The 27,880-nt window shown below is 44.0% G+C and overlaps 4 protein-coding genes across 4 annotated transcripts; 2 read left to right on the top strand and 2 right to left on the bottom strand.

Moving 5' to 3' along the window:
• The first annotated feature begins 13,271 nt into the window (after window positions 1-13,271).
• On the top strand, window positions 13,272-18,540 carry tmod4 (tropomodulin 4 (muscle)). The gene is made up of 10 exons (XM_037273027.1): window positions 13,272-13,368; window positions 14,713-14,893; window positions 15,359-15,515; window positions 15,602-15,721; window positions 17,113-17,205; window positions 17,280-17,410; window positions 17,477-17,584; window positions 17,663-17,806; window positions 17,868-18,012; window positions 18,388-18,540. The coding sequence occupies exons 2-10, from the start codon at window positions 14,792-14,794 to the stop codon at window positions 18,408-18,410; spliced, it is 1,023 nt and encodes a 340-aa protein (XP_037128922.1). The 5' UTR covers window positions 13,272-13,368; window positions 14,713-14,791; the 3' UTR covers window positions 18,411-18,540.
• Window positions 18,541-19,120: 580 nt separating this feature from the next.
• scnm1 (sodium channel modifier 1) lies at window positions 19,121-21,082 on the bottom strand. Its single transcript, XM_037273032.1, has 8 exons — window positions 20,951-21,082; window positions 20,701-20,771; window positions 20,530-20,618; window positions 20,341-20,435; window positions 20,045-20,148; window positions 19,881-19,975; window positions 19,668-19,788; window positions 19,121-19,606 (listed from the first exon to the last, which is right to left on the bottom strand). Exons 1-8 carry the CDS (start codon window positions 20,999-21,001, stop codon window positions 19,492-19,494), a joined length of 741 nt encoding a protein of 246 aa, XP_037128927.1. The 5' UTR covers window positions 21,002-21,082; the 3' UTR covers window positions 19,121-19,491.
• Window positions 21,083-21,597: 515 nt separating this feature from the next.
• Window positions 21,598-23,435, top strand: lysmd1 (LysM, putative peptidoglycan-binding, domain containing 1). Its single transcript, XM_037273033.1, has 3 exons — window positions 21,598-21,809; window positions 22,023-22,300; window positions 22,512-23,435. The coding sequence occupies exons 1-3, from the start codon at window positions 21,627-21,629 to the stop codon at window positions 22,663-22,665; spliced, it is 615 nt and encodes a 204-aa protein (XP_037128928.1). The 5' UTR covers window positions 21,598-21,626; the 3' UTR covers window positions 22,666-23,435.
• Window positions 23,171-26,673, bottom strand: tnfaip8l2b (tumor necrosis factor, alpha-induced protein 8-like 2b). Its single transcript, XM_037273034.1, has 3 exons — window positions 26,367-26,673; window positions 23,926-24,249; window positions 23,171-23,825 (listed from the first exon to the last, which is right to left on the bottom strand). The coding sequence occupies exons 2-3, from the start codon at window positions 24,241-24,243 to the stop codon at window positions 23,583-23,585; spliced, it is 561 nt and encodes a 186-aa protein (XP_037128929.1). The 5' UTR covers window positions 24,244-24,249; window positions 26,367-26,673; the 3' UTR covers window positions 23,171-23,582.
• Between the last annotated feature and the right edge of the window lie 1,207 nt (window positions 26,674-27,880).

Consider the following 27,880-nt stretch of genomic DNA (forward strand, 5'->3'; position numbering starts at 1 on the left):
ATTGCTAATGCTATTTAGCCTAGCTGTTTCGAGCTAATTGCTAATGCTGTTTAGATAATTGTTAATTGGAGTGTAAATGTACGACGGTTATTGCGGAATTCTTTTCAGAGAACGCAGTGACTTCCTTCATATCAACTTGGCGACTGCTCTTTATTTGCTTTGTCACTTCCTTCTTAAAGGCACTTTGTGTTTTTTGTTGTTGTTCCTGATTGTCGATGTCTTTGCTTAGTGTGAGAAAGAGCGATGGAGAGGCGCAATATAGACACTTTGGTTTCGTTTTGTGCAACTTTTGCGGGAAATTTTTTCGGAAACCAAACTCGAGCTCGACACAGACTCCATGACCTCATGGTGAGGATGTGGCCGTCGTTCATCAACATCTGAGAAGTAGATGACCTACTTCCTGTATGGTCACACAGGGGAAGTACATTTCCATTGCGTTGCATTGACGTGACGGCGGCGGGAAGACCCGGACTTGTTTGACCCCAGTTTTCCCAGGTGGTCTCGTTTTTGTAGCCCGCCTTTTCGCAAATTCGAAGCCTCACTTTATAATTTTCTATAAACGAAGGCGTAAAAAAATAGATTGAAGATTTTATTTGAACGTCGGCCTTGCGTCAGTCGTCATCCGCCTTCGGAAAAAGCTCAGCATGCGGCGCCACGGCCTCCGTGTGACCGAAACGTGGAGTCATGCATTTTTACCTCACATGTTTGTGCTTTCAGCTGAGCAGATGATACGTGTTGTTGTGCTTACCATCTGATGACTTGTCGAAGTTCAAGAGATGAGCTCACCCCCGAGAAGTTAATTATAGCGCCCCCTACCTCCCCCACACTGGGTTTAAAGCTGTGCTCAGCGCTTAGTCAGCAACACATGAACCGAATAGTTGCCCTTCTGCTCCTCATTTAACTCAAAAGAGCAACTCCGGCAGAAGACAAAAAATGTGTCGTGTTAGCAACACGGAGCGCTTTAGAAGCGTTCACCTTCTTGAGAGAATCACGTCACCGCAACTCCGCTCGAGGAGACTTGTGATCGAGAAGTCCAATTTATTTACAGGGGACATTTTGTTTAGGCCTCGGGTGCTGGACCCACGTGCCGCTGCTTCATCGTGACGAAACAATTTAGCAGTCGAAACAAATCCATTAAGACTCAAACAATCATAAATACTTTCAAACAAAGGATTCTATGAATCGTTTAAACGAGTACTTTTGCCATCGTATGCCTTCTTTAATGTCTCACACGTATTGCGTGTGCGGTTCGGCCGATAACGTGATGGCGCTGCGGGTGTTTAGTCTGTCTTGTGTTGAATTTCTCAAAGCGTTTTTACACACGTGTTGACATTTAAAAGCTTCGCCATTGTTTTGTCTCCACGTGAATGTGGGTCACATCTTTCATCCTCCCCCGTGGATGACGATAACGACCACGGGGGATGATGATGAAGGTGACGATGGGGGGATTACAGCGCAGACAAAATAAGACGGCGACAAAGACCAGTGTAACTGCGACGCCAAATTGTTGATCCTGCTGTTTTTACTTTGGCGTTTTCCCAGACACAAAGAAAAGGTTACCGAAAACAGCAGTTAAGCAGATAATCTGGCCAAAAGAAAAAACAAAAAAAACTGCCAGATCAGGAGTGTTTTATCGATGCGCTAATCTGCCCTTAAAGTATCTTAATCCTACTGTATTACGACTTTAATCAAAATTCCTTAAAACCAAAGAGGTTTAGCTCTTTAAAGGTCATAAACAGCTCACACGTCTGTCTACCACTTGTACTCGACAACACTTTGATTAAAGACTTTATGTCCACTTTACATACCGCCAAGCTAAAGCTAATAAATGCTCCTTTCTGAAAATCGAAACAAAAGGCAGCACAACAATCATAGGCGGAATGTAGCAAAGTCATCCAAGGAAAATGAAATCGTCTCGTAGTCAGGTCGGTCGGTCCTTTTCGCATTTTTATCCCCCTCATCAATGCTAAACCAAGATGGCGGCACCAGCAAGGCGACCAATCATATTGGATTCATAACGACGCCAGTGTCGCCATCGCAATCAATTCACCGTTACCGAGTCTTTCCATCCAACGCAAGCTCTCGGGCAACTAGCTGGAAATCCCGATGTTTGTGACAGAAACTTAATTTGCATCAAAAAGTCTTGGGATTTCCACATGTGCTGTTTGATCTTTATACTCGAGGCTTTGTTGACATTTGGATATGCTCATGTGACAACAACTTTTAGCTTTCATGGATTAGGGAAATGAAAACCTTATCGGGACTATAAATCTCCATAATGACATATATGTGGCCTTTCTTCGGAACGACTGCGTGGGCGACCAATCCCGTGATCCGCTGTATTTATTTCCTAGGGAAATTCATCACAGATCAAATTTAGCACTCACGTTTTTGACATTTAGCCTGTTTTATCGCATCTCTCGTCCAGATCGCTTCCAATGACGTCTGTTTGGTTTGGACGCCGCCACCAGGTGTTCCATTCGGCGCACCTGCGTCTTGTTTGCTAACCCACACCAGCTGCTTTTTACTTTTGGTTGAGCACCTGTGATGTCAAGTGACTCCATGACCAGTCAACCCTCTCATTTTCGTGCAAGTTTGCCAAATGCTGCATGTTTGTTTAGCTAGAAACCTTGGGTACGGCCTGGACTTGATGCAAGTCAATGTCAGGTCAGGTCAGGGCATTTATAAATACAAGCATTCGCAATCACGTTCACGCCTGTTTTAATGTTTGCAGCCTATCCCAGTTATTTGGAGCGAGCAGTCGGTTACACCCTCGACTTTGGTCGCCACCCAACCGCAGTGAACTAAGACAACAAAGCAATCCACCTCAGTCAGTCCATAGGTGAGTCTACCCCAAATGACCTTTAGGACGGGAGATGCAGAGTCAGGGCGCATTTCTAGGGTGTATATGTCATTGAAAGGTCCTGCTAATTATGACTTTCCATGATAACACATCTTTTGATCCTGTAACATGAGCTGTCACTTTGTACCACCGATATCGGTTAACAGATAAAAAGTGGATAGCTTATCTCAGAGGACAAACTTCACTTTAGCGCGACAAGCATAAAACTGCCGGAAGTCACCTACGTGCAAATAAAACTAAACACATTCAATGAATTGTTTGAGGCAGTGTAAAGCTGATGCTGATTTCTAATTGCTCTATTTGCAAAACGATTGCTTATTGTGATGGGAGTTGAATTGCGTCGACTGCCGCAAATCTGCCGAATGACGACTTCTCGGAACGACTCGTATCTCAAGGCACTATATGGACTGTATACCACCATCCAGTGTTATTTCCACAATGTCAAAGATGACGACATAGGCAGAATTCCATCTGTCTTTTGTAGTTTGAACCAGAGTCTCGTGAGAAAGCCTCCCGCGTGACAGAAGCGGCGATAACCATCCGATGAGGAAACAGGCCGTCGGTAATGGAAGCCCTGCGCTTGAAGCGTCACATTTGGGCAGGGAAAGGTGATCGGCGTGAGACATTACGAGAAGGGGAACAGGTGAAGGGGGTGGGAGAAACATTGTTTACACCAACCGTTGCGTTTGCTTCCCCAAGCAGATAAACGTTTGACAACTTCCCGTTTGGTGCCTCGGATGGTAATCACGTGACCATTGCTACTTTCTGCACGCAAAACAGTTACGTTGTGATTGCCGGTCAATTTGACCATGTCGTAAATCTGAGGCTAAGCTACATTAGCACTGCTCATAAGACCCCCAAATCGTAGTCAATTTAGATCCCAACCACTATAAACTTTCCTTATCATGCTAGCATCTGATTTTAGGCATCTATTGACTTGCCTGTTTTGACGACGTAAAATTATTTGTTTCCAAATGTAGCAAGTAAAAGTAAAAATTCCTCCTAAAAAAAAATTAAGATACATAAATAAAACTGGAGCCAGTCGCTGGTTGTGATTGTTTACACAAACTCAGGCAACCTTTTGTAACCAAAGTGCTGGTGTGGGCATGGCGGGCAATGCGGGAGGCGACATCTCCCCTGACCCTTGCTGTTGCTACGGCGTGCTCGTTAAATGTGCACGACAAATTCTCACAAAGTGCTTGAACTCTCTGATCCGTGTCAAGAAAAACAAAAGCTTAGCATAAAGGAATGCTGAGAACCTTTTGAATGGGCCTTCACTACCGTCAACACTTTGAGTGTGCACACGGGTTGGCCTGGTAATTTTTCAGCCTTTCACAGATACCAACCCTGTACTGTAGGGCAACTTAGAAAATAAAGATGTGTATCTAAATCAAAGTGCAATGAGCTCGATACCGATTAGTATCTTCGTAATCGATCAAATCGATACCGATTTAGTACCTTTGTGGCGGTATCATAAAACAACAAAACAATGCAGTGACTCATATTGTCCAATGTAACAATAGTCAAATGCATATATTCTTTATCATCTGTAAAAAAAACAAAAGTCTAAAATTACTGCAACTTGCTGAGCTGCATTCAGAAACATTTTGTCTGCATGGCTGCATTATACTGCCCCTAGTGGCCAAGTCACACACACCAGAAATAGTTGCAATGAGTTACAGTAAGTTCTGGACTATAAACCGCACCAGAATATAAGCCACGGGTGTGTGCATGTTTAATTTACATATATAAGCGAATATGCACAAATCGTCCAATATTATAAAAATCATGAAAAATCCATTGATAAGCTGCAGAGTTCAAAGCTTGTGCAAAAAGTAGTCCAGAAAATCCGGTCATCGTGATGCACATTCTTTACATTTTACTGAAGAATTGTATTGCTCTTTGTTTAGAAGTCTAATAATAGAGTTATATTAGAAAATATTTTGTTTTACTGCGGGGGAGGCTGTCCAACCGGACTGACTCCCAGTGTTGACATTTGCTGGGCCACGCCCCTAAAAGAAACAGACTACTTTGCATACAGTTGGATTTTTGAACTATTTTCTCTATTCTATGTTATATATTTAATTGAATGCGTTTGCTGATTTCTGTATTTAAAAAAATAACAAAGATGTTTTGGGCGAGCTGGAACGGCTCACCGACATTCCAAATCATTTCAATGGCGCAAAGATGAGCTAAAACGACGCTTGGTCACAGAACGTTAACGCAATTTCGGAAGGATTTCAGCTTTGCATATATTTCGTAGCAAAATATGTCAGGAGCGTGCAAATGAGAGCGTTTCCTGGCAGAGAAGCGTGTATCACGCCAAACAGGAACATCTTGACCCTCAGGCTATGCTGAATGTCAATAAAGCTTTTATGTACCTGCCAGGACATGTGACATCCGTGTGTTCCTTTTTTCGTCTCTGAACTTCTCGAGGTTTTTTCCATATTCATGCTTTGGTTAGATTTTTTTTTTTCTCCATGTGACATCGTTTTTCCTGTTAAGTATTTAAAAACAACCTTGGCAGGAGAAAAAGAAACCAACAGCCATTACTGTGTGAAGGAAGCATTCTGAAACCTTCTGGCTTTGAAGCATTCTGGAATCCGAAACATTTCAGGACTTATGTTAATTATATCAGAAACTGGTTTCTGATTCTATTTGACTGGGTGTCGCAAGTGCAGCATTGTTGAAATGTTTCTGATGCTTCCTCATACTTCGCCGTATGAGAACGTTGCGGTCGAAATGAAAGTCAAAGAACAGCCAAGTTTTTGTTTCCTCATAAAATAAGAAATCCACCTCATAGTAGAGATCAATGTTCAGAGATTGAATCTAAAGGTTGGCTTCAGCTCACCTTAATACACAGGTGTGAAACTCAAGGCCCGGGGGCCAGGTACGGCCCGCCACATCATTTTTTTGTGGCCCGCAAAGACAAATTGTGCATCAAATTCGTGTGTCATTACTAGAATTGCAAATTGTCTTCACTTTTAATATCTTTTTTTTTTTTTATATTTGACCAGTTTTTACTCGTCTGATTTGAAATCGAGTTATATGTCAGTTTGTTTTGTAGCTTTTACAGTATATAATATCAGGTGCTCATACATTTATTTGGGTTGACAGTCATAATGGCCTTCCGAAAGAAGCTATGACTACAATCATAGCGGCCCGCCAAAAAAATGACTTTGACACCCCTGCCTTAATACAACCCTAAACTTTTTATTAGTGTGTATGGATGCTATTGAGGGTCAAAATTGTTCCTGAACAGAGCAGTTCAGGGTCATGTGACTCCAAAAGTAAACTGGAGTAGCTCCTGCTTGCTTTTGCCACGTACAAAGTTCAAAGTTTACATCCGGTTGTTTTGTTCTTCCTCAACTGACTCACATTTGGGCTGACCAGTGTGTCATGTGACAACTTGTCATGTGACTCAGTTTCCTGTCCACCATGACTTTTAGATGACTGGAGTTGATTAAAAGTCAGATAAAAGTGATGACTGAAAGAAAGATGATCAACTAAATGATGCTGGTCATGCGAACTTTGACTCCCCTTCCCACGCACGCACACACCTACGTACTGGGAGTGGAACAAAGTTCACTGCAAGTTTGCTTTGAGTGCTATGAAAATAGTTTGAGCAAGTTCATTTCTCCCTAACCCTAGCATCCATGTTGGTTTGTTCATTTTTAACTTGTTGGCTTTATTTTTTTTTAGGAATGTTGGTTTATCCTCTTTATAGCACTGTGGGAGTCGTTTCTTCTTTTAGCATTGTGGGAAACAAAGTTTGCTAGCTTGGTTATTTTAGCTTGTCAGCTTCTGCTCTTAGCGACTTGTTTGTTCCATTTGCTTCGCAACACTCGTGAATGAATGAAACTTTCTTGTTTATTTGTTTCATTTTGAATCGGGTTGAAGTCGTGCGCGTGTCGGATGCTAAAGAAGTCATTTTTATGTTCCCATCAGGGAAGGTCACATGACACCCGCTGCATGCTGGTGCTCGCCATGCACTGATGTCAATTTTAGTCAGACGGGTATTGTGATGCCAGTTGTGAAGTTTTTTTTCTCACGCCTCGTTCACGTTTCGGAATTTTCCCACCCACTCCTTTTTGATTTCATTCGTCACCGTTTTCGTTTTAGTCTTTAATAATCAAACCTATTTGACTCGAACATGTCGATACATCATCGGATGCCGATTGCGCCGTTGTTTGTGTGAAACATGTCTTAACATTGAGCACCGCTCCAGTCAATAAATATTTCCTGACATTAATTTGAAGATTGTTTGAAAGCGGACCAACACCTTTGGTGCTCATTGACGCGTTGAAACAGAAAAAGCAGAAGTCGTGGCAGCGTAGCATGTCGATGCTTAGCGGTGCGCGTCAACTTTCGAGAGCGTTTTCGAGAGCCGAGGAAAGTACCCGAGACTCCAAACTCTGTTGACCTTGACGGGCCTGAAACCAGCCTTAAAGCCTTTTTCGAGTTTAGCATGCTACAATAAAAATTTCAATCGTGCGATTGACTACATTGATTCCACAACATGAATGACAACATAACTAAATCAGCAATTAACTAGCAACTCATTTTATTTAGGTATAGTCAATATTAACCCAACGGTCCACGGTCATTGTCTTTGTGTCACCTGCACCCATAGCATAGCATAGCATAGCATAGCATAGCATAGCATAGCATGAACGAGTCGGTGCTAGTCCAGTCTAGTTAAATTGTGCAGTACGCTAAAGCAATCAGCGACAGGCAGCGTATGTGACGAAAAAGAGCCGAGTCGTGGCGAACCTCGTCGCATCTCCATGCTAACCAGGCAAATTTGGATGGTCGCGGATGATTGATAGCAATCATTTTTTTACTCGTGTCCAAGCAAAACACAGCAATGGCTCTTATCAGCACGCACACACACAAACATGTCAATCAGTAACGTTAGCACAAACACGTAATGCTGACTCAGTGCTTCAACTTGTTTCATTTGGTCGTTAGCCGAGTACTGAGCAATTGTGAAAAGCAGTAAAATGGCCCTCCCTTGTGATATTTCCACTTAATTCATATTCCACAATTACATTATTAATTAGAATAGCGTCTTTAGACAATCGAGCTGCATGGAACATCTTGTTTTTTTACTTGTTGCAGAAGCTGCTTTTACTGACTGCACAAATATATTTTACACATTTTTTAAAAACACTTTTTTTATGCATTGTTTGACTTGGCTGGAACAAAAATGTTTTGGTTTCATGTGATGAAAGAAGTCTGTGGGCTCACTCCCAGTGTGCGTGTGCGCGTGTAAGTATGCGAGTTCGTGGGCGGCCATGGAATCGCTTTTGTCCATACACATGTTTGTATCTGTCGTGTGTGTGTGTTATGCTCTACTTTTTGACATGTAAATGCATGGAGCATCATGGCTTAGCTTCCATTGTGCTGTCGCTCTAACACCAGCGAATACGCCTACGGCTGGGGATTTTTGCTCGACTTCGAGTGAAATAGAAAGCTTTTTTTTTACCACAGTCGTGTAATTTTTGTCTGTGAGGAGGCGTTGTGATTACCGCTGGGGATTTTGGGTGGACTTATAGTGAAATAGAAAGTGTTTATTTTATTTTTTTTTTGCATGTGGCTTTTCATTGCATCAGTAGAGCATGCAAGAGTGCTGTTGTGTTTTTGCATCGCTTTGTTACATACACAAAAAGATGCAGCAAGGCCATCGACAATTATGAACATAAAATCGATTTGTAACATATCTTGAATATAGGATAAGTGCACAGATGGGGGGGGTGCACTTTATTGAATTAAAAACAAAGCACGTGCTCATTGTTTTGCAGCTAAATATAGACTCCCGTCTGCAAATGCACCGCACAACTTGCCGGTGTGCCTAATTGAGACTTCAAAGTCAACTTAATTAGTTTTATTCTCTCATCTTGGCTACTATCCTTGAATGTCAATGAGCTCGCATTCAGTTTTTTTGAAGGCTAGGCACCTTTACTTTTCTAGGGAACTCAAGGTGCTTCACAGAAACCAAAAACAAAACATTTTGAAACATAACAAGGCAAAGAGAACAAAAGTAGCTTACAGAAGAAAATGAATCTGAAGTGATTTGAATTCCATGCGGCGTAACAGCTAAATGCTGCTTCACCATTTTTGTTGCGTTAGAGCTATAAGAGCTCTATACGTAGCCGCCATTCGTTAGCCCGTCTATTGTTAGCATTTCGCTAAAAGGATCAGCTAAAACCAAGCTAAGTGTGCTTTTGTGTGCCCACCATTTTACAACATTGAAAAAAAACTGCAGATATCAGTGTTTGATTGTTAAGCAATAGAAATAAAACTAGTCTGAAAAAAACAACAACTTAAGTACAGTAAGAAAGATTTTGTACTTGGTGACGTACTAGCATCAAACATCTGGCGGCGAGAGCACGCCTGGACTTGTTGGCGCTTACATAAGAGTGCAGACGGCAACCCAGCAGACATGAGCGCACCCCGAGAGTCACGCGGTGATGAAATGTTTCGGCCTGCACACATGCATGTAAACATTTAATACACACCCTCGCCCTTGTTATTTTGTATAAGGCCGGTTGCTAGGCAAAAGTCACAAGGAGCTATTCTCTCTTCCGTGTCTCACTTCTCTCCCTGATTTCATCACTTTCTCACTTTTTGAATTGGACGTGCTTTGTGCACGTCTTCTGGTTCTTCTTCCTGATTTTGGTGCTTTAATTCTGACACTGTTGTGGTCATCCTTAGGCTTGACAAGTAACATCGAGCTAGCTAGCTAGCTAGCTAGCTAGCTATATTTAAATTTGATTAATCGTTCAGTCCTTGTTTGAATGCTTGTTTGTCTATCAACTTGACTTGTTGCCCTTGGTATTCCAGGAGTCTATATCACCCCCTTGCGCTTCTCTGTTTCATAGAGTGATAAAAAAAACAAAATAAAAAATCGGGAGGCGGAGTGCTGACCGTGCACTTCCTGTTTTGACACTTTCACATTCGTTGTTTTCAGTAGAGCTCTCTTTCCAAACTTTATCAGAAGTGCCTCCACATGACCTCAAACTACATTAGGTGCCCCCCCACCCCTTTCCCGCAAAGCCCTCCAATGCCCTCGGCCGGGCGGTGTGTGTGGCATGTGCTTTGGCCTGCTGGATTCTATTCAAGGAGGGAGAACAAGGCCCCCCAGTGTGCTCTGTTTTCCACATTCCTGCAGCCTGACATCAGCCGGCTGCAGGAAAGACTCGGCCTCGCTCTTTTGCACGGGGGGGCCCGAAGGGGCGCCGTGAATGCGGGGGTGGGCGGCCACAGTCTGGCGGGCCGCCTCGACGGGCCCGCGATGGCAACAATGCAATCAAAGGGACGCTTTACGTGCCACATGTTGTTTGCCGCTTCGGGTTCGAGGCCCCGCTGTCGTTAAGATGGATTAAACGTGCCCCCCCCCTCACTGTCACCACATATGGAAATTGAGGTCATATGCTCATTGTAAATATTTATTCTACTCAATGTGAAACACAAGCCACACGCACGATTAAGTTCCATAATACCCAGAATGCATTGCGCACATCCCATTTATTGATCAACTGATTAACTTGGTAAATAGATTTACATTCTGTAATATTTCCTGTATTTATTAGCATTCCTTTTCATTTAGTGCGTTTGATGTTTTTCGACGTATTTCCGTTTCTTCCGACAGTAGGGACCGTGACAAAGATTTCCATTTGTGCAGTTAATGTCAGGCCACGTATCGACAAACCAGCTCTCAGACTTCACTTCTTCTCTGTTAGGTTCTGTTTTTACTCTGATGGATTTGCTTTGGAATTCTTTCCCTATGCGCTCATGTGGTCTGTGGGTATGAGTGTGTGTGTGTGGGTGGGTGGGATGGGGGAGGAGACATCAAAGTGGAGGGGAAATGGGATCCCCCTCCCCACCCGGGTGGGACAAAGCGGACCTCGGCGTTGAGAGACAAAGAGAACGTGATGGCGCTCACGAGGAGGCCGGCTGGGCTGCCTGCGTCCATTCACATTTTTAGCCATTCATGTTTTTAACAAGACGTTCGAGACGGACGCTTTTTCTTTGTCTTGTCATCTGCTTCTTTCTATCCCCCCAAATTTTCACTTTCATTCCAAGCAGAAGGGAGAAACACATCTGTGAAGTATTGTGGGAGTCCTGTTGAGCATCCCTAAAATACATCCAAACACACACTTCCCAAAATGGGTCCATTTTTCAGCATGTTGGCGAAATGAATGTGGAGAATATTAAACTCCGGTTTCGCCGTTTGTGTTCCTACTTGCTATGGTAACATCAACAAACATACATTGTGAGACTTCTGAGTAATGTCGCCGACACACCTGTGGATGGCATCATTTTCATGACAAACCAGCTTGCCTGCTCTGGTGTCCAACCGCAACCTTTCTTTGAATTTTTTAATTGCCGCCTTGCAGGACACTATATGGCCTTTGCATACGCATAGCCTCTGTTATGCTCTCACACTAATTAATACACGTGTATACACAAACACACTCTCGCACGCATACAAACAAATCTTTCTTTGATTCTCTTTGTCCCCAAAAGACACACAAAGGGAAAAATTAGCATTACTGTACAAAGACTTTAGTGTCCTTCCCTAAAATGTAGCTCGTCTAGGGTGACTCCTAGCGGCGGAATGTATATTGCAAGGCAAAGTTTTTGTGTGCGGCCACATGTGTGTTTTGGTCACCTCTGAGGAGGTTAAAAGATTGCCCAAAAAGGTGACCAGGTATCATAGCTGGAGAATACTTGGTGGAGTTATTTTGGGTTGTAAGGTGCTGTTTTGTTGAATTGTAATATTTTGTGTTGCTGTAGGCTGTGTTTTGTGTTGCGCTACATTCTTTGTGTTGCACGACATTCTTTGTGTTGTGCAGCGTTCTGAAATGTTGAAAGAAATGATTCCAGAATAGCAAAAGCACGCAAGTTAGGACAACTGCTTGTGCAAGTAATCTGATTACATCTCGTGTCAGGATTTGCATAAATTGATTTTTGTCGTCACATTTTAAGGCTTTGGCATAGGTCATCGATCGCTGTGCAAGCTGACATTTCAGGTGAGTCACCTTCTCGTTTGTACAATTTGTTCTTGGCTGTTGCTAGCAAACATGAAGCAATTAACGTCATTTGCAATGAATGCCATTATGTGCAATCGTGTCATAATGTACCAAACGATCACAATGTTCGTCTACTTTTTTTTTTTTCTCTCATAGCCTGTTATATCATCAACATGGAAGTCCCAACGGGTACACCGCATCAATTTGAAGCATATAAGAAGACACATGGTAGGTGGCAAAGTGTGACAATGCCAATGTGGGGATGCAAAGTGCAAAGATGTCTGCCAAAATACCCAATGTTACACAAATCCAACAAAAAAAGTGACAAGATTAGGAGTGTAGCAAAAAAAGTGTACATTGGAAAATCATTTTTGCACTGAATTGTACTGAATCCAACCGCTCCACTTTAGAATATCAAGAGATACTTATCAATTTTCAACATACAGTAGAAGTTTCAGAACATCACAGTAAGCATAACACTGAGTTATAAGGAGGATGAAAAGAACAGAAGGTTTGGGTAGGGACACAAAATATGTGAATTATGTGTGTTTGTTATTGTAGGTAAGGATGCGCGCAATGTTGCCAGGTATGTTTGTTGTTGTTTCGATACACAAGAACAATACGGTTATGTAAAAGATGAAGGAGGCGAAAAGTCAATGCAGGACACACCCCCAAAAAAAGTCAAAGAACTTTGAGGCAATAACAAAAAAGACAGAGGAATAATGTTCACGTCAGAAAGTTGTGTGAATGCAAATCTTGGACGTGGTAATAGAAATGTGGGTCACGAAATAAGGCAAGAAAGTCTTGAGAATGTCAGAAATGGGAGTTGGTGTTGCCAGTGAGAATGTGCACAATGTTGCCAGGTGTGTTTGAAAATGTCAAACTCCTTTGCTTCATGACGTCACCGTAAGAAATGGGGCATGACGGGGGAAGGACGTCTGGGTAATGGGAAACACAAAACACACACACAAAGCGTGAGAATGTCAGCGTGGGGGACACACACAAAAAAAAAAAGTGGTTAGTGTTACTGTCAGTCGGAAAAGTTCAGTCATTGTGGGACACACAAAAAAAGTGAGACATTTCAAAATGGCAAGCTTAGAATCCCTGAGAATGTCAATATGGGACGCAAAAACGACATAAAAATGTGAGAATGTCGATGTAGGGAAACAAAAAACGCGAACGTGTCCATGTCGCGCACACAAAAAGTCATTAAACGTGAAATCATTTCGATGTTGGACCGTCTTTTGTACCGACTCGTTTTGGCCACTAGGTGTCAGTGTTTCTTCTCAGGTGTACTGCACTTTTCATGTTGCTGTCTATCCTGAAAGTTCTGTCTCTCTACCGCCCTCTTCTCTCTCCCAAAAATACAGTGCTGACGTCACGAGAGGTGGGGTGTCTCGGATGGTAAGGGGTCCTGGACTGGGTGTAGTTTGTGTCTCAGTGGAGGCTTGGACGCTGGGACTTGAGGTAGGTGAGGTCCACGTTGAGCTTTATCTCAGTGTTGCTTGTGCAGAATTTGAGACAGGAAAAATTGGGAAACATAAATCAAATGCACGGATTAATATGATGATTTTGAAAGTAAAAAATGAAGAAGGATTATAGGGGTTGCAGATCAACATAATCAGATGTTGAATGTTTTTGGCAGAGTAACGAAGATTTTAGAAGTTGAAGATGAAGGTCTTTCCAACGAATGAAAGTTTCTTGAAGATGAGGGATTTTATTTATTTGAGGTTTTTTTATTTGAGGTTTGCTTTATATTTCAAAGTTGATTTTGATGGAGATTTTGACATGTTTTGGAGGTTGAACATGTAGGTTTTTGGAGCATGAAGGAATTTGTAAGTAGATGGGAGGGAGGGTCTTAGAAGTTAGAGAAGGTTTGGAAGTAGAAAATAGAGTACCATTTTAAAGATGAAGGCATTTGGAAATAATAATTTTCATCTTTGGAGCTTGAAAATATTTGGAGGATGGCTTGTTGAATTATTTGGAAGGTGGACAAGAAAGGTTGATGGAAATTTTTTGTTTAGTTCTCTTGGCTGTGTAACACTTTGTGTGCGGTCAGGTCCGGTCCGTGAGTGTGTGTGCGCGTATGCAAGGTAAGGTGCTGAGGCTTGACGCGGCTGCAAGTAGCTGACTTGTCAAGCTAAAATTAAGCCCAGCGTGATTTGGAATTTTACACTTGGGCGCTAAGACCTGCACCAACAGGAACAAGACAAAAAAAAAAAAATGAATCCTAGAGTGTTCTTTCGGGAAGCGATTAGCTTTGGTGACTTTTTTTTTTAAGAAACTACATATCGATATCGTTTGAGGCGTGGCTGCAAAGCGTCACCTCCGGTTTTCAGGCCAAAGCAATCGATGCGGCAATCGTCTGATCTCAGGCAAACATGATTGACTGACATTGGATGATCCGATTGCTTTGGCCTGGCTCGCCGTCGGGCCCAGAAGTGATTGTTTGCATTAAAGAGGCTGCGTGGATGACAAATGAGGGTCCGCGGATGATAAATGAGGCTGCGTAGCCTCCCTGCTATTCTTAGCGGCTACGAGCTGCGCTAAAGGTTTAGAGTTACTCGCGCCTCATTCGATTTCCCGCTTCCGTCATCACTTGGCCACGCTCCTGTGCTTTGTGACGTCATGTGATGTGTTAAGTGGCTTTTCTATGCCATGTCTGGTACTTTGGTTTTCGTTTTTGCACCGATACTGAGTCACGATACCACTAGGAAATAAAACAAGACCGATATTGGGTTGATACCGGTACCCGGTGTCAGTACTCACCCATTTAAAATTTAGTTTTTCTACTGTTCCTTTGTCCCATAGAACCCCGCCATCACGGTTCACCCATACAAGAGCGAGTGCATGTGAGTGTGCGCCTTCCCCCCCTCCCCAAGAGTCAGTCATGTCGGACCCCAGGGACATCGATGAGGACGCCATCCTCAAGGGCCTAAGTCCCGAAGAGCTCGACCAGCTGGATTATGAACTGCAGGAGATGGACCCCGAGGTAGTCACCTGACTTGAGTGGAAAATAAATGTGTCCCTTGAGAGTTTGAATAATGACACCAAGTTGTTCTCTAAGTCTAATCAGTGAATTGGAACTTTTGTGTAAGCTAGCTAGCTAACCGTGTGGTAATGATGGAAATGGGCCAAGTCATCAAAAGCAACTCACAACTGCACCAGATAATTACTGATGCCAAAACTGCTTAAGTAAAAAAAAAAACTGCTCAAGTGAGCTAAATTAAGCTAGGCTACATTAGCTTAACAGTTTAGCTAACTGATAACTAAGCTAGCTTTCATGTCCATTTATGCCTTTAATAGAGAAAACCATCAAGTCATCGATTCTGATTTTGGACCATTAAAACAACTGCTTGACTTTAAATCTAGGTCTTGCTCAAAAGTTGAAGATTAACACTCAAGACCGACTTATGATTTGGGCCATAAACATGACCTCCCCTGTCCGTCCTCTCAGAATGCCTTACTGCCAGCTGGTATGCGACAGCGTGACCAGACAAAGAAAAACCCCACCGGACCGTATGACCGTGACGCTCTGATGCAGCACCTGGAGAAGGTGGCCATGGAGCACCCAGACCAGGAGGAGCTGGTGCCTTTCACTGGGGAGAAGAAAGGTGCCTGACACTTTACATTCATTTTCCACTTTCTGTAGTCTGTTTTCTAGGCCAGGCACCCAATAAAGACTTTGCTGTCCGTGTAGGAAAAGCTTTTGTGGCCAAAAAGGCAGCCGAGATTCCAGCGCACGAGCAGGTCATCTTGGAACCCGAGCTGGAGGAAGCTCTCAGAAACGCCACCGACGCCGAAATGTGCGACATTGCGGGTGAGACCACGTCTTGTTTGTCTATATGTGTCCCGACGTCGGGTGTCAACTGCGCTCACCCAAACTATCCATAGATGTAATTGATGGAAGGAAGAACAAGCTTCCTGCTGGTTTTTTTTTTTTGTTAACCCCCAGCATGCCAGCACATCGACCGGACTGACCCACATATAAGTAACGCCGGGACGTCCCATCAGCCACGACAGACATGCGACGGGATCCGATTCCCCGAAGTCAGCAGCCCAAAAATAAAACGCGTCGGGGTGGAGCGGCTTCTGCGGGAGCGAGATAGGATATCTTTGTAAAACACACGGCCGTTGACAGAAAAAGACCAAGACGTCCCCGTGGCGCATCAATTTGATATTTAAGCCTATTAATTGTTTAAACACATGTTCTGGAATGATGAGCCAGGTTTGGGGGTTCAACTGTCGCTAGCATTAGCATAGCCTTGGATTTGGTGCTTCTGTTTAAAGGTGGAAAAGTCAGGACCAATTATTTGATTCTAAAGGTTCTGCACAGAAAAACAGACAGACCCACAGAGCCTGGCTGCCTGGGGGCTTGAATCTGGACCGGGTCCAGATGAGGATTAAAGCTCAGTTAGCTTCCGTCAGCCTTTTGTTGAGCTTTTTGGCCAGTGTGTCGGCAGGGGATGAAAAGCTAGCCTAAAAAACAGCGAGCGCAAGTGCAGATCAGCAATGTAATTAACTCTTTTATTTACAATGTTAGCATCAGTCGCCGCTCCCCTGCTAGGCTAGCTCGATCCGTAAAGCTAGTAGGGTTACTGTCAGGGCCACAGCGGGTGTTTATGGCTAAGCAGGCAGCTGTCTCACTGGCCTGCCTTTTCCCGATGGGGTCACAAGGGTTGGGGAGAATTGGGGGGGGGGGGGCAGCAGTTGGTGTGTGACACACTTTGATGGGAGGCAGTTTACATGATAAAAAAAAGTGCTGCCCCCTGCTGGTAACAACAGAATTCAGGTGGAAACTGCTAATCTTACCTACATTCTAATCTAAATCATCAAAAAAAAAAAAAAATCACAAATGACCAGGTGAAAAGATCAGGGGTCACAGAACGGACCCCTGAGGGCCTGCATCCTGCATAGAATGGAAAGACGAAGACTGTTCCTGACCAGAGTTCAAATGTCTGAAGGAGAATTCCTCCGTCAACTTGCGAAGGCCTGGCCGAGGTCAAGAAACACCAAAATAGAACGTTTGGGATGATCTGCGCTAAATTTAAAGCTCTTGCTTACGTGCAATTTCATATCAGACTGAACTCTTCAGAAGTCAGCTCAGCGATTTGCTTCTTTCACATTGTTGTGATGATACACAAATATTTCTAGCGTCCACTTTTTGGTCTTCCACCTGGATGGCAATTGAATGTTTTGTCACCCTTGCAGCCATCTTGGGAATGTACACGCTGATGAGCAACAAGCAGTACTACGACGCTCTGGGCACCACCGGAACTATCGCCAACACCGAGGGCATCAACAGTACGTAGCCGTAGCAGGAAGTGAGCTCACCTTCCATGCTGGAGATCATTCATCTCTCCTATGTGGACTTTCAGGCGTGGTGAAAGAAGACCCCTTCAAGATCTTCCCCGACGAGCCGCCCAACCCCACCAACGTGGAGGAGACCCTGGAGAGGATCCACAATAACGACAGCAGCCTGACCCAAGTCAACTTTAATAACATCAAGGTGAGGTGGCAAGGTTTTTACTTTCTGGATTTGGCACCTTTTTGAACATTCGATGGACTGTTTCAGGACATTCCCATACCGACACTGAAGGAGATCTTCGAGGCCATGAAGGGAAACTCTCACGTGGAGGTTCTGAGCATCGCCGCCACTCGTAGCAACGACCCCGTGGCCTACGTGAGTCTGGTGAAATGGTCAGGAACAGCAACGAATATGATGTCATGTTAGCTGAGGTGGCCTATTTGCGTGTGTCAGGCATGTGCCGAGATGCTGCAGGAGAACACCAGCTTGCAGAGTCTTAACATCGAGTCCAATTTCATCACCTCCGACGGCATGAAGGCCGTCATTAAGGCTATGGCCAGTAACGCCACACTGGTGGAGCTCAAGATCGACAACCAGGTTGGACGCACACACACACACAAACACACACACACACGACTCCAATTTCATTCCATTTCAGCGACAGAAACTCGGCGACTCGGTTGAGATGGAGATCGCCGCCATGCTGGAGAACAACTCCAGCATGCTCAAGTTCGGCTACCATTTCACGCAGCAAGGCCCGCGCGCCCGCGCCGCCATGGCCATCACGCGAAACAACGACATGCGTAAGAAAACCAAAATATCTTTTCTTTCCATCTCGAAACAAAAATGTCACAGGCCTTGTTCAAGTTTACTCTCAACTGTTCGTGGCCATTTTTTGCATTGAATGCCTCTGCGCAAACTAAGAATATTTTTTCATTTTTGTAGCATGATTTTTAATAAAAAAAAAAAAATACTCATCTTCATACAAATGACCTAAAATTCAATGTAAAGAATAAACACTTTGTGCATTGATATAAGTCAATGGGCATTGTGCTGTTCCTTCCTGTGTGTGCACTTTGGCCACTAGGGAGCAGTATAATACAATAAAACTGACATGCAGGCGTCAAATTTATTGACAAAACAGAATTTGACACATCTTTGTTTGCTTGTTCGTTTAGTTCGGCAGCAGAGGCTGAGATGAAGATGAAGGGTAGAAGAAGTCATCCCTTGTCACGCAGAGCATCTTTTTTTAGGACAGGTGACATGATTCATCATCTCATTTGGAAGGGGAGGAGCGTCTGTAAATACTTTCAATAAAATATTTATTCAAATCCTCTTTGTAAATATTTGTACACCTTTCATTGGATGAAGAAAAATGACAAAATTTCAAGTAGGGCTGGGGGAAAAAAAAATCAGATTTTTGTAAATAAACTCAGATTTTCATTTCAGGTCATATTGCCCATCCCTAATTCCATGATTTCCGCACCTCTGGCACGTGGTCTGCTGACAATATGCTAAGGTTTCATTTTAATCACGCAAATCTCCTTTAAGTCACTTGTGATCCTCGCACTTCCCACAAGCACCTGAGCTATTTTTATCCCGCCCGGGCCGCAAAGTGAAACGGATCCGGACGGCCGGGCTTGGGTTACGGCGTTCCACATAGAAGAGGAGCTCGTTTGCGCCCTCAGCGCTTTATGGCTACTAACAGCTGCTAACCTCTCAGGATTTCCACAACATTCCCTTCTCTTCCTCGCCTGTCATGTTTTTCATCTTCTCTTTAAAGTGATGGCAGCTGACTTCCATTGCTGACCGCAAAATTTGTTTGGTGATTGAATCATTTGGAAATGTTCACTCACTTAAGACATTTATTTGTAAACCGCAGTTTTGAATTTGTCAAGTGTATTTTTTTTCCCAACAGGTAGGTGTGGGGGAGCAAGCTTGCAAAAAGATGTTGAAAATGGCTGCCTCAGAAGGTCCCCAACCGGAGGACGCGTGGTGCTTTCGACACATTAGCGGCATTGAGAAATGTCCCAGCCTTAGTTCTTCTGACCCTCGCGTGCTTCTCTAAGTCAACGCCACTTTGCTGAGCGCGATGCTAACTGGTGGAATCACGACCCAAATTAGCACCCGAGTAGCTCCGTCCACTTCAGGTTTACACTTAAGCTGAGCGGGGATCAGGAGGGGTACATTTGATACACTCAAGACCTGCGGCCATCTTTTATTTTTTTATGTGTCGTGTCACATCGGATCCAAGTCACATCTAGTCGGGGAAGTCGTAGTTGTTAAGGTTTAAGAGAAGGCACGGTTGCGAGCGAGGGAGGCTCGTCCTCATCGGAATCAAACTCGACACCTTCGTCTTTAACCCATCGGCCGCACCGATCTTGCAGCCAGCCGTCGCTACGGGAAAGATAATCCATTTAGGGCATATGCCGTATGTGACATGATGGAGGCGGTGTACCTTTTTAGTTTGACGTAATGCTCCAACTCGAGTCTCCTCTGGGCCGACATGGGCTCAGATGTTGGAGTCTCGGACGGAGGATGCCCTCCTGTGGTGCTTGATGATTTAGACCGCTCACTGCCTGTGAAAATGCACAATTATTGATGGATGAGAGTAAAGTCTTACATTTTAAGATAATCAAAAAACGGACAGCTAAACTCGAATTAATATTACCCGACATGCTAAGAACATCAGCTGACTCTGCAGCTCCACAAGGTGGCGCCACATGTTCAAGTTGGCTGCTTGCTGGTCTTTTTTCCGTTTTGCTGCTATAAAAAAAAAAGTTTAATTTCTTTTGGGGTTTTTGTGAGACGATGTGAAAGCTGAATTTGCCATGCCTGGTTCTCCGATGGCAGCTGTTGTATGGGGTTGTCTTCAGCAAAGCGTGATGGGTCAGCTTCCTTGTTTGCGCCAGTAAAGGAGCTTCTGAACTGGGACCTTCCTGAGAAATACAACAGAAGCTCATCGGAGTTCAATTTAATAACAATGTCGATGAAAATGTCCAAACAGATGAATCACATGACACAGATTTGGGCTGTGCACTGTTGTACGCTCTACTGATGGAATATTAGAACTTTTTTTTCTCAACTATCACAGCAAAGGCTACTGGGAAATGTAGTTTTGTGTTGCCCACCTGCGGCTGGTCCTCAGCTCTGATGAGGTTTTCTTGTTTCCTTTTTGTTATTTCATGCTTAAGCCGCGCTTTCTTCCCATAGAATGCCTTTAAACCTAAACATACACACAAAAGTGTCAATATTTTCACATGAATCAAAGCTTTGTTTGACTTTAAGCCAGTTACAATGCAAAAGAACATTTTGTTCACCTTCAAGATGTCTTTTCCCTTTCCTGTGGACTGTCAGCATGTCGACGGTGTCAAACACAGGGCGGTAGTGGCACACAAGGCAAGTGTACCTAAAGACAAAAATGTTCTGGTGATCACGTGATCAAAGATGGCCATCAGGTAGTCGCGGTGCGGTCCGTGTTTACATGTTACCTTCCATTGCTCAGAAGTGCTGCTTCGTCTTCTGGTATGAAATTTGACAGGAGATCTGCGACGCGACGTTTCTGCAATTAAACACAAAAGTGTCGACGACCAACAAATTGTGAGTAATGTAGAGTTATATTATTTGTATGAGTGTGTTATGCTGTTGTGTGAAGTGATGCTAGCAATTAGCTTACTTTGCACACTGCAATGTGTATGCATCGATTGATAATAGCACACATGATATAACATTAATACTTACTTTGAGGATATTGAGCTGACTCTTGTCGTTACCTTCCCGTTTAAAAGACATGTTTGTACAGCAGTGTCATTTGATGTTAAAGTAGTAGCTTAGTAACACAGCGGTCTAGCCTACGAGAACTGTGGCGTTCAGGGTGAATGGTAAATTTAAGTTTAGAAGTAAAGTGGACGTTTTCCGAATTGAGCAGAAATGGCCACAACTGTTGATCGAATATAACGTTTTGCGTTTGAAAATTGTGAACTACATTGTAACGCGGAAATGGGTCCATTCAGCTCAAATGTTAACGTGTGTCCTTGAAGGCATCATGAGCATGCGCAAAGCATTATGGGAGGTGTCACTTTTACAAGGCAGCCATGGCAACATATGGCAGGCAGGAGGCAAGAGACGGCCGGCCGGCCCAACTTAGTCTTTTTTTCTGCTGGATGTTTCCGCCCCTTTTGTCTCATTTTAATTTGCTTCTCTTTTCATGCGCCTCTCCTTTACCCTTCTATATAATGTTGACTCGACTCTTTTGTAGGTGACGTCACGAAAGTTACCTCGGTCGTCATTGTGGAGCGCCGATTAAGCAGTTTATTTGTTAAGTATCAAACCAAATCGAACCAACAGCCATGTTTGCTGCTCTACGATTCGACGAAAGTTGACTTGAGCCGAGTGATTACTTCCGCTCCTCGCCGTCATGTCCGCGGGGAAGGAGCCCGCGGACGCCGGTGGGAACGGCCTGTTGCGAGGCGGTCGGAGCAGCAAGTCTTACGGCAGCCTGGTCCGGTCCAATGTGTCTCCGGTCCGACGGAGACCCATCGAACATTGCATCCAGCCCGGCGAAACACTTCAAGGCCTCGCCCTCAAATATGGAGTCACTGTAAGTAGTACCCATCTCATCTGCCTACTCTACTTTTACTACACTACTATGATTATTTGTTCATTATTATTGTTATGAAAACCTGTTTTTGAGGGGGGGGGGGGGGATATTTGAAATGAGTGCAAAAAATGCATTTGCAAAACTTAAATCTGGTTACATTTTTTAGCAAATAGTTTATCAATGTGTATTCCAACAGCTGTGGTTTTCTTTCAGACCGAGCAAATCAAGCGAGTCAACCGTCTGTATACCAACGACTCCATCTTCCAAAGGAAGTCCTTGTCCATTCCTGTGCCGTCACGCTCGGAGGCTCACGAAGAGGAGGATGACCAAGGTGAACGTTTGAACGATGAGCTGTCCCGGGCTGATAAGAGCCCGACGGCGAGCTCCTCCGGCAAAGAGTTGACGCCGACGGATTTCTTAAGCCGATTGGACGGCATTATCAGCGAGTCCAAGCGGGCGGCCGCCAGGAGATGGCAGGATGCGGAGAAGAGGTCAAAATACATTTTGACATTCTGTCTGTCTGCATTTCTGTCCTTCTGTCCGTGCATCGAACTACAGTATTTACTACGGATGTTTGGTACCATTTTTTTTTCTTTTCTTTTAAACCAGTCCAAGTATTCACTATTACTCACTGATACCGAGTACAGTCACCGAATGATTAAAGGGTTTAATTGATTGCTTTCTCTCTCTCTCCTTTGTCAGGCTGGCCGATCTAGAGGCACTTTGCTCCAGCAGGATGAACGAGCGTCCGGCGGCGCCGCCGCCGCCATCGTCGGCCGCCGCCGCCGTGCCGCTCACCGCCACCAAGCTGACAATGAAATTGCGGGAGCGAGAGGACGACATCTTTGAGCTGTGAAGCGACAACGCTAACATAGTCTGACACTGAACCTGGGTATGCTTTGAAATATATTTTTAACACTATTAGATCCATATGTAGTATGCGCCTCTATGCGACGTGTCACATGGAGGCAAGTCACATGGTGGCGGTCACATGATGGCGATCACGAGAGCGTGTGTGAAGCGGCCTCACAGGCCCTCCGTGCACAACAATAGGCAATAGTGTTCTCCGCTTATTAACTTATTCACCAAAAACTGAAGCTTTTTGATACAGGGCACATGAGTATGACTAATTCATGTAAACATGTTGAGATGGAGGGAGGAGTGTGATCATTCTGTCTATGTAGCTTTTGTAAAGTTTAATAAACAGTTGAAGTATAAAAAGTACACCGTGAGTCGTAGTTTGTTTGTGAGTCCATCTAGTTGAATAACATTCAAATAAATTCAACTGCTCTGAGATCTGATCATATAAATGACCTACACATAATGTAAATCATTAAATAGACCGCTCACACAAGCATTGATGTCACCTTATTGGCTTTATTATCATCATCATCATCATTATTATTAATATTGGATGTTTTTTTCCAAACTTCTGTAGCTTCAATATTATTTTCCTCTTGCTGATACAACATCCTGACCGCTAGATGGCAGCATTGTATCAGCAATGTATCTGCCGCTTCTTCCTCTTTCCACGGAAACATGGATCCTAATTCATAAGTTTTAAAACAGTGTGAACCACTTTGTTCTAGTCTGACCTGCTGTCATAACGACACCTCAAAAAAAAAAGAAAAGAAAAACCAATCCAGCAGTTTTTTTCCCAAGTGGAGCGTGCGTCGGGCACCTTCCCTCTTTATGTTTGCTCTCTTAGCAGCAGGTCAGTGTCGATCGAGCGTGAAGTGTCAGTGTGGTCCCAAAGGGGAGACCACGAGTTTGTCATATTGTCCCATCTTCTATAAGCTTGTTGAGTCCCTTGCAGATGTGCACCAGGTGGTTCCGGAAAGGCCCGTCGGGCTGGTAGAGCCGGGTGAGCAGCTCGGGGTCGGCGTAATGATTGAAGACGTGGTTGATGCGCCCGTGGGACTTTGGCGTCAGGTGGCTGTTGACCAGCTTCAGCAGGAGGTCCCTGCAGCCCGTCAGGAGCTCCGACATCACTGTCTTCTCAAAGGTGAAGTCCACCTGTGGAGCACCACACGCCACTCTTTTGTCATTGCTTCCCATCGGTCACATAGCAGCTTATACACAAAACGATATCTTTTTGAAGATTCCGAGTGCGTACCTCATAGAAACTGATAGCGGTCATCGCACCCTGGTGCAGCTTCTTTTTGAAGTCCTGGGCCAAGAGCAGCTCCTCTGTGCTGAAGCGGTTATTGCGAAACAAAAGGCCGATCTTGACGGCGATCTTGATCACGTCCTTGACCACCTTATGGGCTTCCACTTTGTTGCCCGTGTATTCCTTGGAGACGCGGTAGAGCTCATCCAGGATCTCGCTAGTGGTGTCATCGATAAACAGCTGGACAGAGGCCTTGGTGGCCATGCTGCTCAGGATTTTCTTCTGGACCTTCAAGGCCGTGTCCTTGGAGTTGAAGTGGTCCATGGCTGTCTGGAAGTGAAAAAGTACAAACGTTAAAGGTGACAAGAAATGGGTCATGACTTTGCAACAGCGGGACAATGGAGAGGGCGCCACCCATTTTGCATTTTACGTGTTTCCCCCTCTGGTTTATTGTTTATTTTCCCTCCTTGTGCAAGATCAAATTTTTTTTTTTTTTTTAATAGAGATGGCATTGCACATCAGGTTTTGATCCGCACGCAATCGTCCGAATATTCTCAGTGGCATGAGGACAGGTAACATTCTCACCGCCACTTGCCAAGCAAAACACATGATCACAGGAAACGGGCCTCAAAGGAGAAATTGAAGTTTATTTTTGAACATGAGATCAACCAAACACAAAATCATTTTTTCACATTTTCACATTTCATGTTATGCCAAGAAGACAAATAAATCAACATGTTCAAAAAAGGAGAAGGAAGAAGCTAATGCTTGTTTTTTCCTACCCCTTTTATACATCATAATTCTTAACATGTTTGCTGATTAGTTTGTCACCAAATGAGTCACCCAAGTGATTCAGATGACCAATTAATTAAACAACAATCACCATTCCATATTTAGCATTTTTTTTAAAAATCCAGCTTAAGTGTCACATGCTTACTGTGACATTACATCCTCAATTCACTTCAAAGTGGATTCATGGCACCAAGATGGTACCAAAGCACTACTTTTGCATCAATGAATCTCCTCCACTCACTTTAATATGATTCCTTTAGCACCAAGACGGCACTAAAGTATGCCTGAATGAAGCTCCTCCACTGACTTCAACATAGTTCCCTGGCATGAAGATGGCGCCAAATCCCTACTTTTGTCTAACAAGCTCCTCAAATCACTCCAATGTAGTCCCCTAGCACTAAGATGCCACAAGATGCTTTAAACTAGCACTACTTGTGTCCAACTAAAGCCCACATTAACGTGTGTCGTTACATAGTGAAACAAAGCGACGTAAGCTTCATTCAGCTCATTTTTATTTGCTTGCTTTGCGATTGTGACCAGTGAGACCTACTGGCAAAAACAACGCTAACGTGTCCCGTCGAGGCTTTTACCCTCCTCTGGGATCGTCGAGCTCACTTTGTATCCAAAACACACACACACACAGATACCCAAGAGAGGTCATCAGCCCTGAATGTTACTCCCTGAGGTGTCCCACACTTTGATGACACACCATTAGGAAACTCACTATCTTCTTGAATTTTACTTTATCCTGTCTGAGGAGGGAACGCGATCCATTGATATGCTTTCATTGCCATTTTGACCCCTCGGGAGAAAACAGCGTGGCTGTCTGCTGGTTTTGGTGCGAGGAAAGGTGCTAATAGTGCATTCCCAAAACAATTTCTATTTCCCCAAGTCCCATTGGTTTTCTGGACACTATATCTCTACTCTGGACTGAGTGTCCAGGATGAGATATATGACGAGAATGTATGAAGCTGCTGTGTGCAACTTCTTGCCTGTGCTGGCTTGTTTCGGAGGCGAGTGACATAGCTGAGGCAAGCCCACGCCTGTTTGCCGCACATGTCGTCAGCACATATTGCAAAGATGTGTTCATTTACGGCTTAAGTGTGCGGCGCTACGTTTGCCTTTTATGCGCGGGAAAAATCTTCAAACTGTCTGTGATGTCACAGTGGCTTCATTTTGTCTTGAACCCAGTACAGTACTTTTGTTAGTTCAGTTGTCTTTAACTTTGAAGTCCAAACATTAGCATTTAAGCTTTTAGAATGTTTTTTTTGGCAAACATATGGCAGTAAAGTCCTTTTTTTTTGTTGCTCACATTTAAATGAGAGTATCGCTTCCTCAAAGCATCCCGACTTGAAGTTATGAAAGTGCAAAGCGGACATTGCGCTCTTGCTCAAGTGGACATTGCTCAAGGCCGCCAGCTGGCTGGCTGGCCGGCCACGCCCCTCTGGCGGGAAGTGAAACTGACAGCTGACAGTTGGTTTGCGCCGTCGTCTCTCGGCATCTCGTACCCAATAAGCGAAGCGGGGGGAGTGCAAAGTCTTGAGTTGAGCAACTACCTGCGCGTATCGCGTGCATGAGGAAGTGCAAAACTATTTGTTTTGTAGTTCATCCTAGTGCTTCCATTAGCCTGCTGGAATGTTAGCGAGCCAGCTTACCTGAGTTGGCGGCGTCCCCCCCCTGCTCTGGTCGTGGTCGACAACAAACAGCACGACTGGCTTGACCTCAACGCTTCATGTTAGCAAAAAGCAGCGGCCCAGGCGTCTCGGCACTCCGCCTTGAGATACTGACGACTTGTACTTCCTTGAGGAACTCAACGTGCATTGACACACCCCTCAGTGCTCAAGTGTGCGCGTGTGTGTGTCTCGCTGAGTGGCTGCTCGTAGATTGACATGTAAAAGTTGCAGCGGCCCCGCGATCAACGCGCCGACTGCTGACGTTGTAAAAGTCTGCCTGTCCTGACAAGTGAAAGCACAAAGAATGTAAGCCAGAGATGCAGCAGCCTGAAAGGGGAGCGGCTTAGACCTTTGTGTGTGTGTGCGTGTGTGTGTATGTGTGTGTGTGTGTGTGTGTGTGTGTGTGTGTGCGTGTGTGTAGGTTCACCTTGCCCGGAATGCGGTTGAATGTGCTGCGTTCACTTTCTGGCTTTTATCGAAGGCAGAAAAGCAAAACGTGACGTAGGTGGAGATACGTTTATTGTGTATTTCGTCATTTTTTTCCCTCAAAAGTACAACTGCTGAGTTTTTCCCAGTCACGAGCTTTTACTCCGTTTTTTTTCTTCTCTGATTTATCATAGTTTGGGGGTTTTCATTTTAGTTTTTATTTTCTGTATCGGTGGCTGGTATCAGCAGCCTCCTCAAGTACTCGATACCTTAAAATACAGACACCCGGTATCCATAATGGCCCATCCCTAGTTTGTAGTTCTACTCCTATAGGGAACATTTTTAACTGTGGCGCCACCGGTTTATGTTGTCCGCAATTCAAAGTCTACTTTTCTATATAAGAAATAACGTAGCAGCATGGCATCAAAGCACGTCGACCTCACAACTGAGAAGTTCGTCTTTTCATTTTATAACGTAGGACAAAGCCAGAGTGAAATCTTGTGGGTTTTATTTATAAAGTGTAGTGCACAGCTACGCTTCCAAACTTCCTCTACAAGATGATACATCTGGAATCTTTATGAATTCATGAGCTGTTCGCCCCAGAAAATATAAATAAATGTGGAGTTTACAAATCCTCGACTCTGTTTGGATTATTTATGAAGAGTGAGCCCCCCGATTATCATGTGGGATACATTGCAGACTCACCTGCAAAAATCTGCATTACAGAGAAACGATATACATATTTTTAATATGATTTTACGCCTCCCACACATTTACTCAAAATGTATTAAAACATGCCGGCATATATTACAATCTACTTGATAAAGTATTTCTTCTCTCGCACAGTTCTATAAGTTCTACTAAGAGGCCAAGCACGCTTGCTATCGCAAACAGCTACGCTTCATAAAATCCTCGAAAAGATGATCCACCTGGAATCCGTGAATTCACGAGCTGTTCGGCCCCAGCAAATATAAATGAATACCAAGCCATAATATTAGTTAACAAATCTTCTACTGTGGTGATTATTTAAACACGAAACTTCAGTAAACATGAAATCTGTAACGGTATGG

Source organism: Syngnathus acus, chromosome 16, assembly GCF_901709675.1.
Source record: "Syngnathus acus chromosome 16, fSynAcu1.2, whole genome shotgun sequence".
Lineage (NCBI taxonomy): Eukaryota > Metazoa > Chordata > Actinopteri > Syngnathiformes > Syngnathidae > Syngnathus > Syngnathus acus.

Coding starts and splice junctions, on each gene's coding strand:
- lysmd1 (XM_037273033.1), top strand. CDS start 21,627: ATGTCCGCGGGGAAGGAGCCCGCGGACGCCGGTGGGAACGGCCTGTTG. Junction 21,810..22,022: donor CCCTCAAATATGGAGTCACT/GTAAGTAGTACC, acceptor GTTTTCTTTCAG/ACCGAGCAAATCAAGCGAGT. Junction 22,301..22,511: donor TGGCAGGATGCGGAGAAGAG/GTCAAAATACAT, acceptor CTCCTTTGTCAG/GCTGGCCGATCTAGAGGCAC.
- tmod4 (XM_037273027.1), top strand. CDS start 14,792: ATGTCGGACCCCAGGGACATCGATGAGGACGCCATCCTCAAGGGCCTA. Junction 17,411..17,476: donor TCAACTTTAATAACATCAAG/GTGAGGTGGCAA, acceptor GGACTGTTTCAG/GACATTCCCATACCGACACT. Junction 18,013..18,387: donor CACGCGAAACAACGACATGC/GTAAGAAAACCA, acceptor TTGTTCGTTTAG/TTCGGCAGCAGAGGCTGAGA.
- tnfaip8l2b (XM_037273034.1), bottom strand. CDS start 24,243: ATGGACCACTTCAACTCCAAGGACACGGCCTTGAAGGTCCAGAAGAAA. Junction 23,826..23,925: donor CCGCTATCAGTTTCTATGAG/GTACGCACTCGG, acceptor GGTGCTCCACAG/GTGGACTTCACCTTTGAGAA.
- scnm1 (XM_037273032.1), bottom strand. CDS start 21,001: ATGTCTTTTAAACGGGAAGGTAACGACAAGAGTCAGCTCAATATCCTC. Junction 20,149..20,340: donor GAGCTGAGGACCAGCCGCAG/GTGGGCAACACA, acceptor TGTATTTCTCAG/GAAGGTCCCAGTTCAGAAGC. Junction 19,607..19,667: donor CATTACGTCAAACTAAAAAG/GTACACCGCCTC, acceptor TCTTTCCCGTAG/CGACGGCTGGCTGCAAGATC.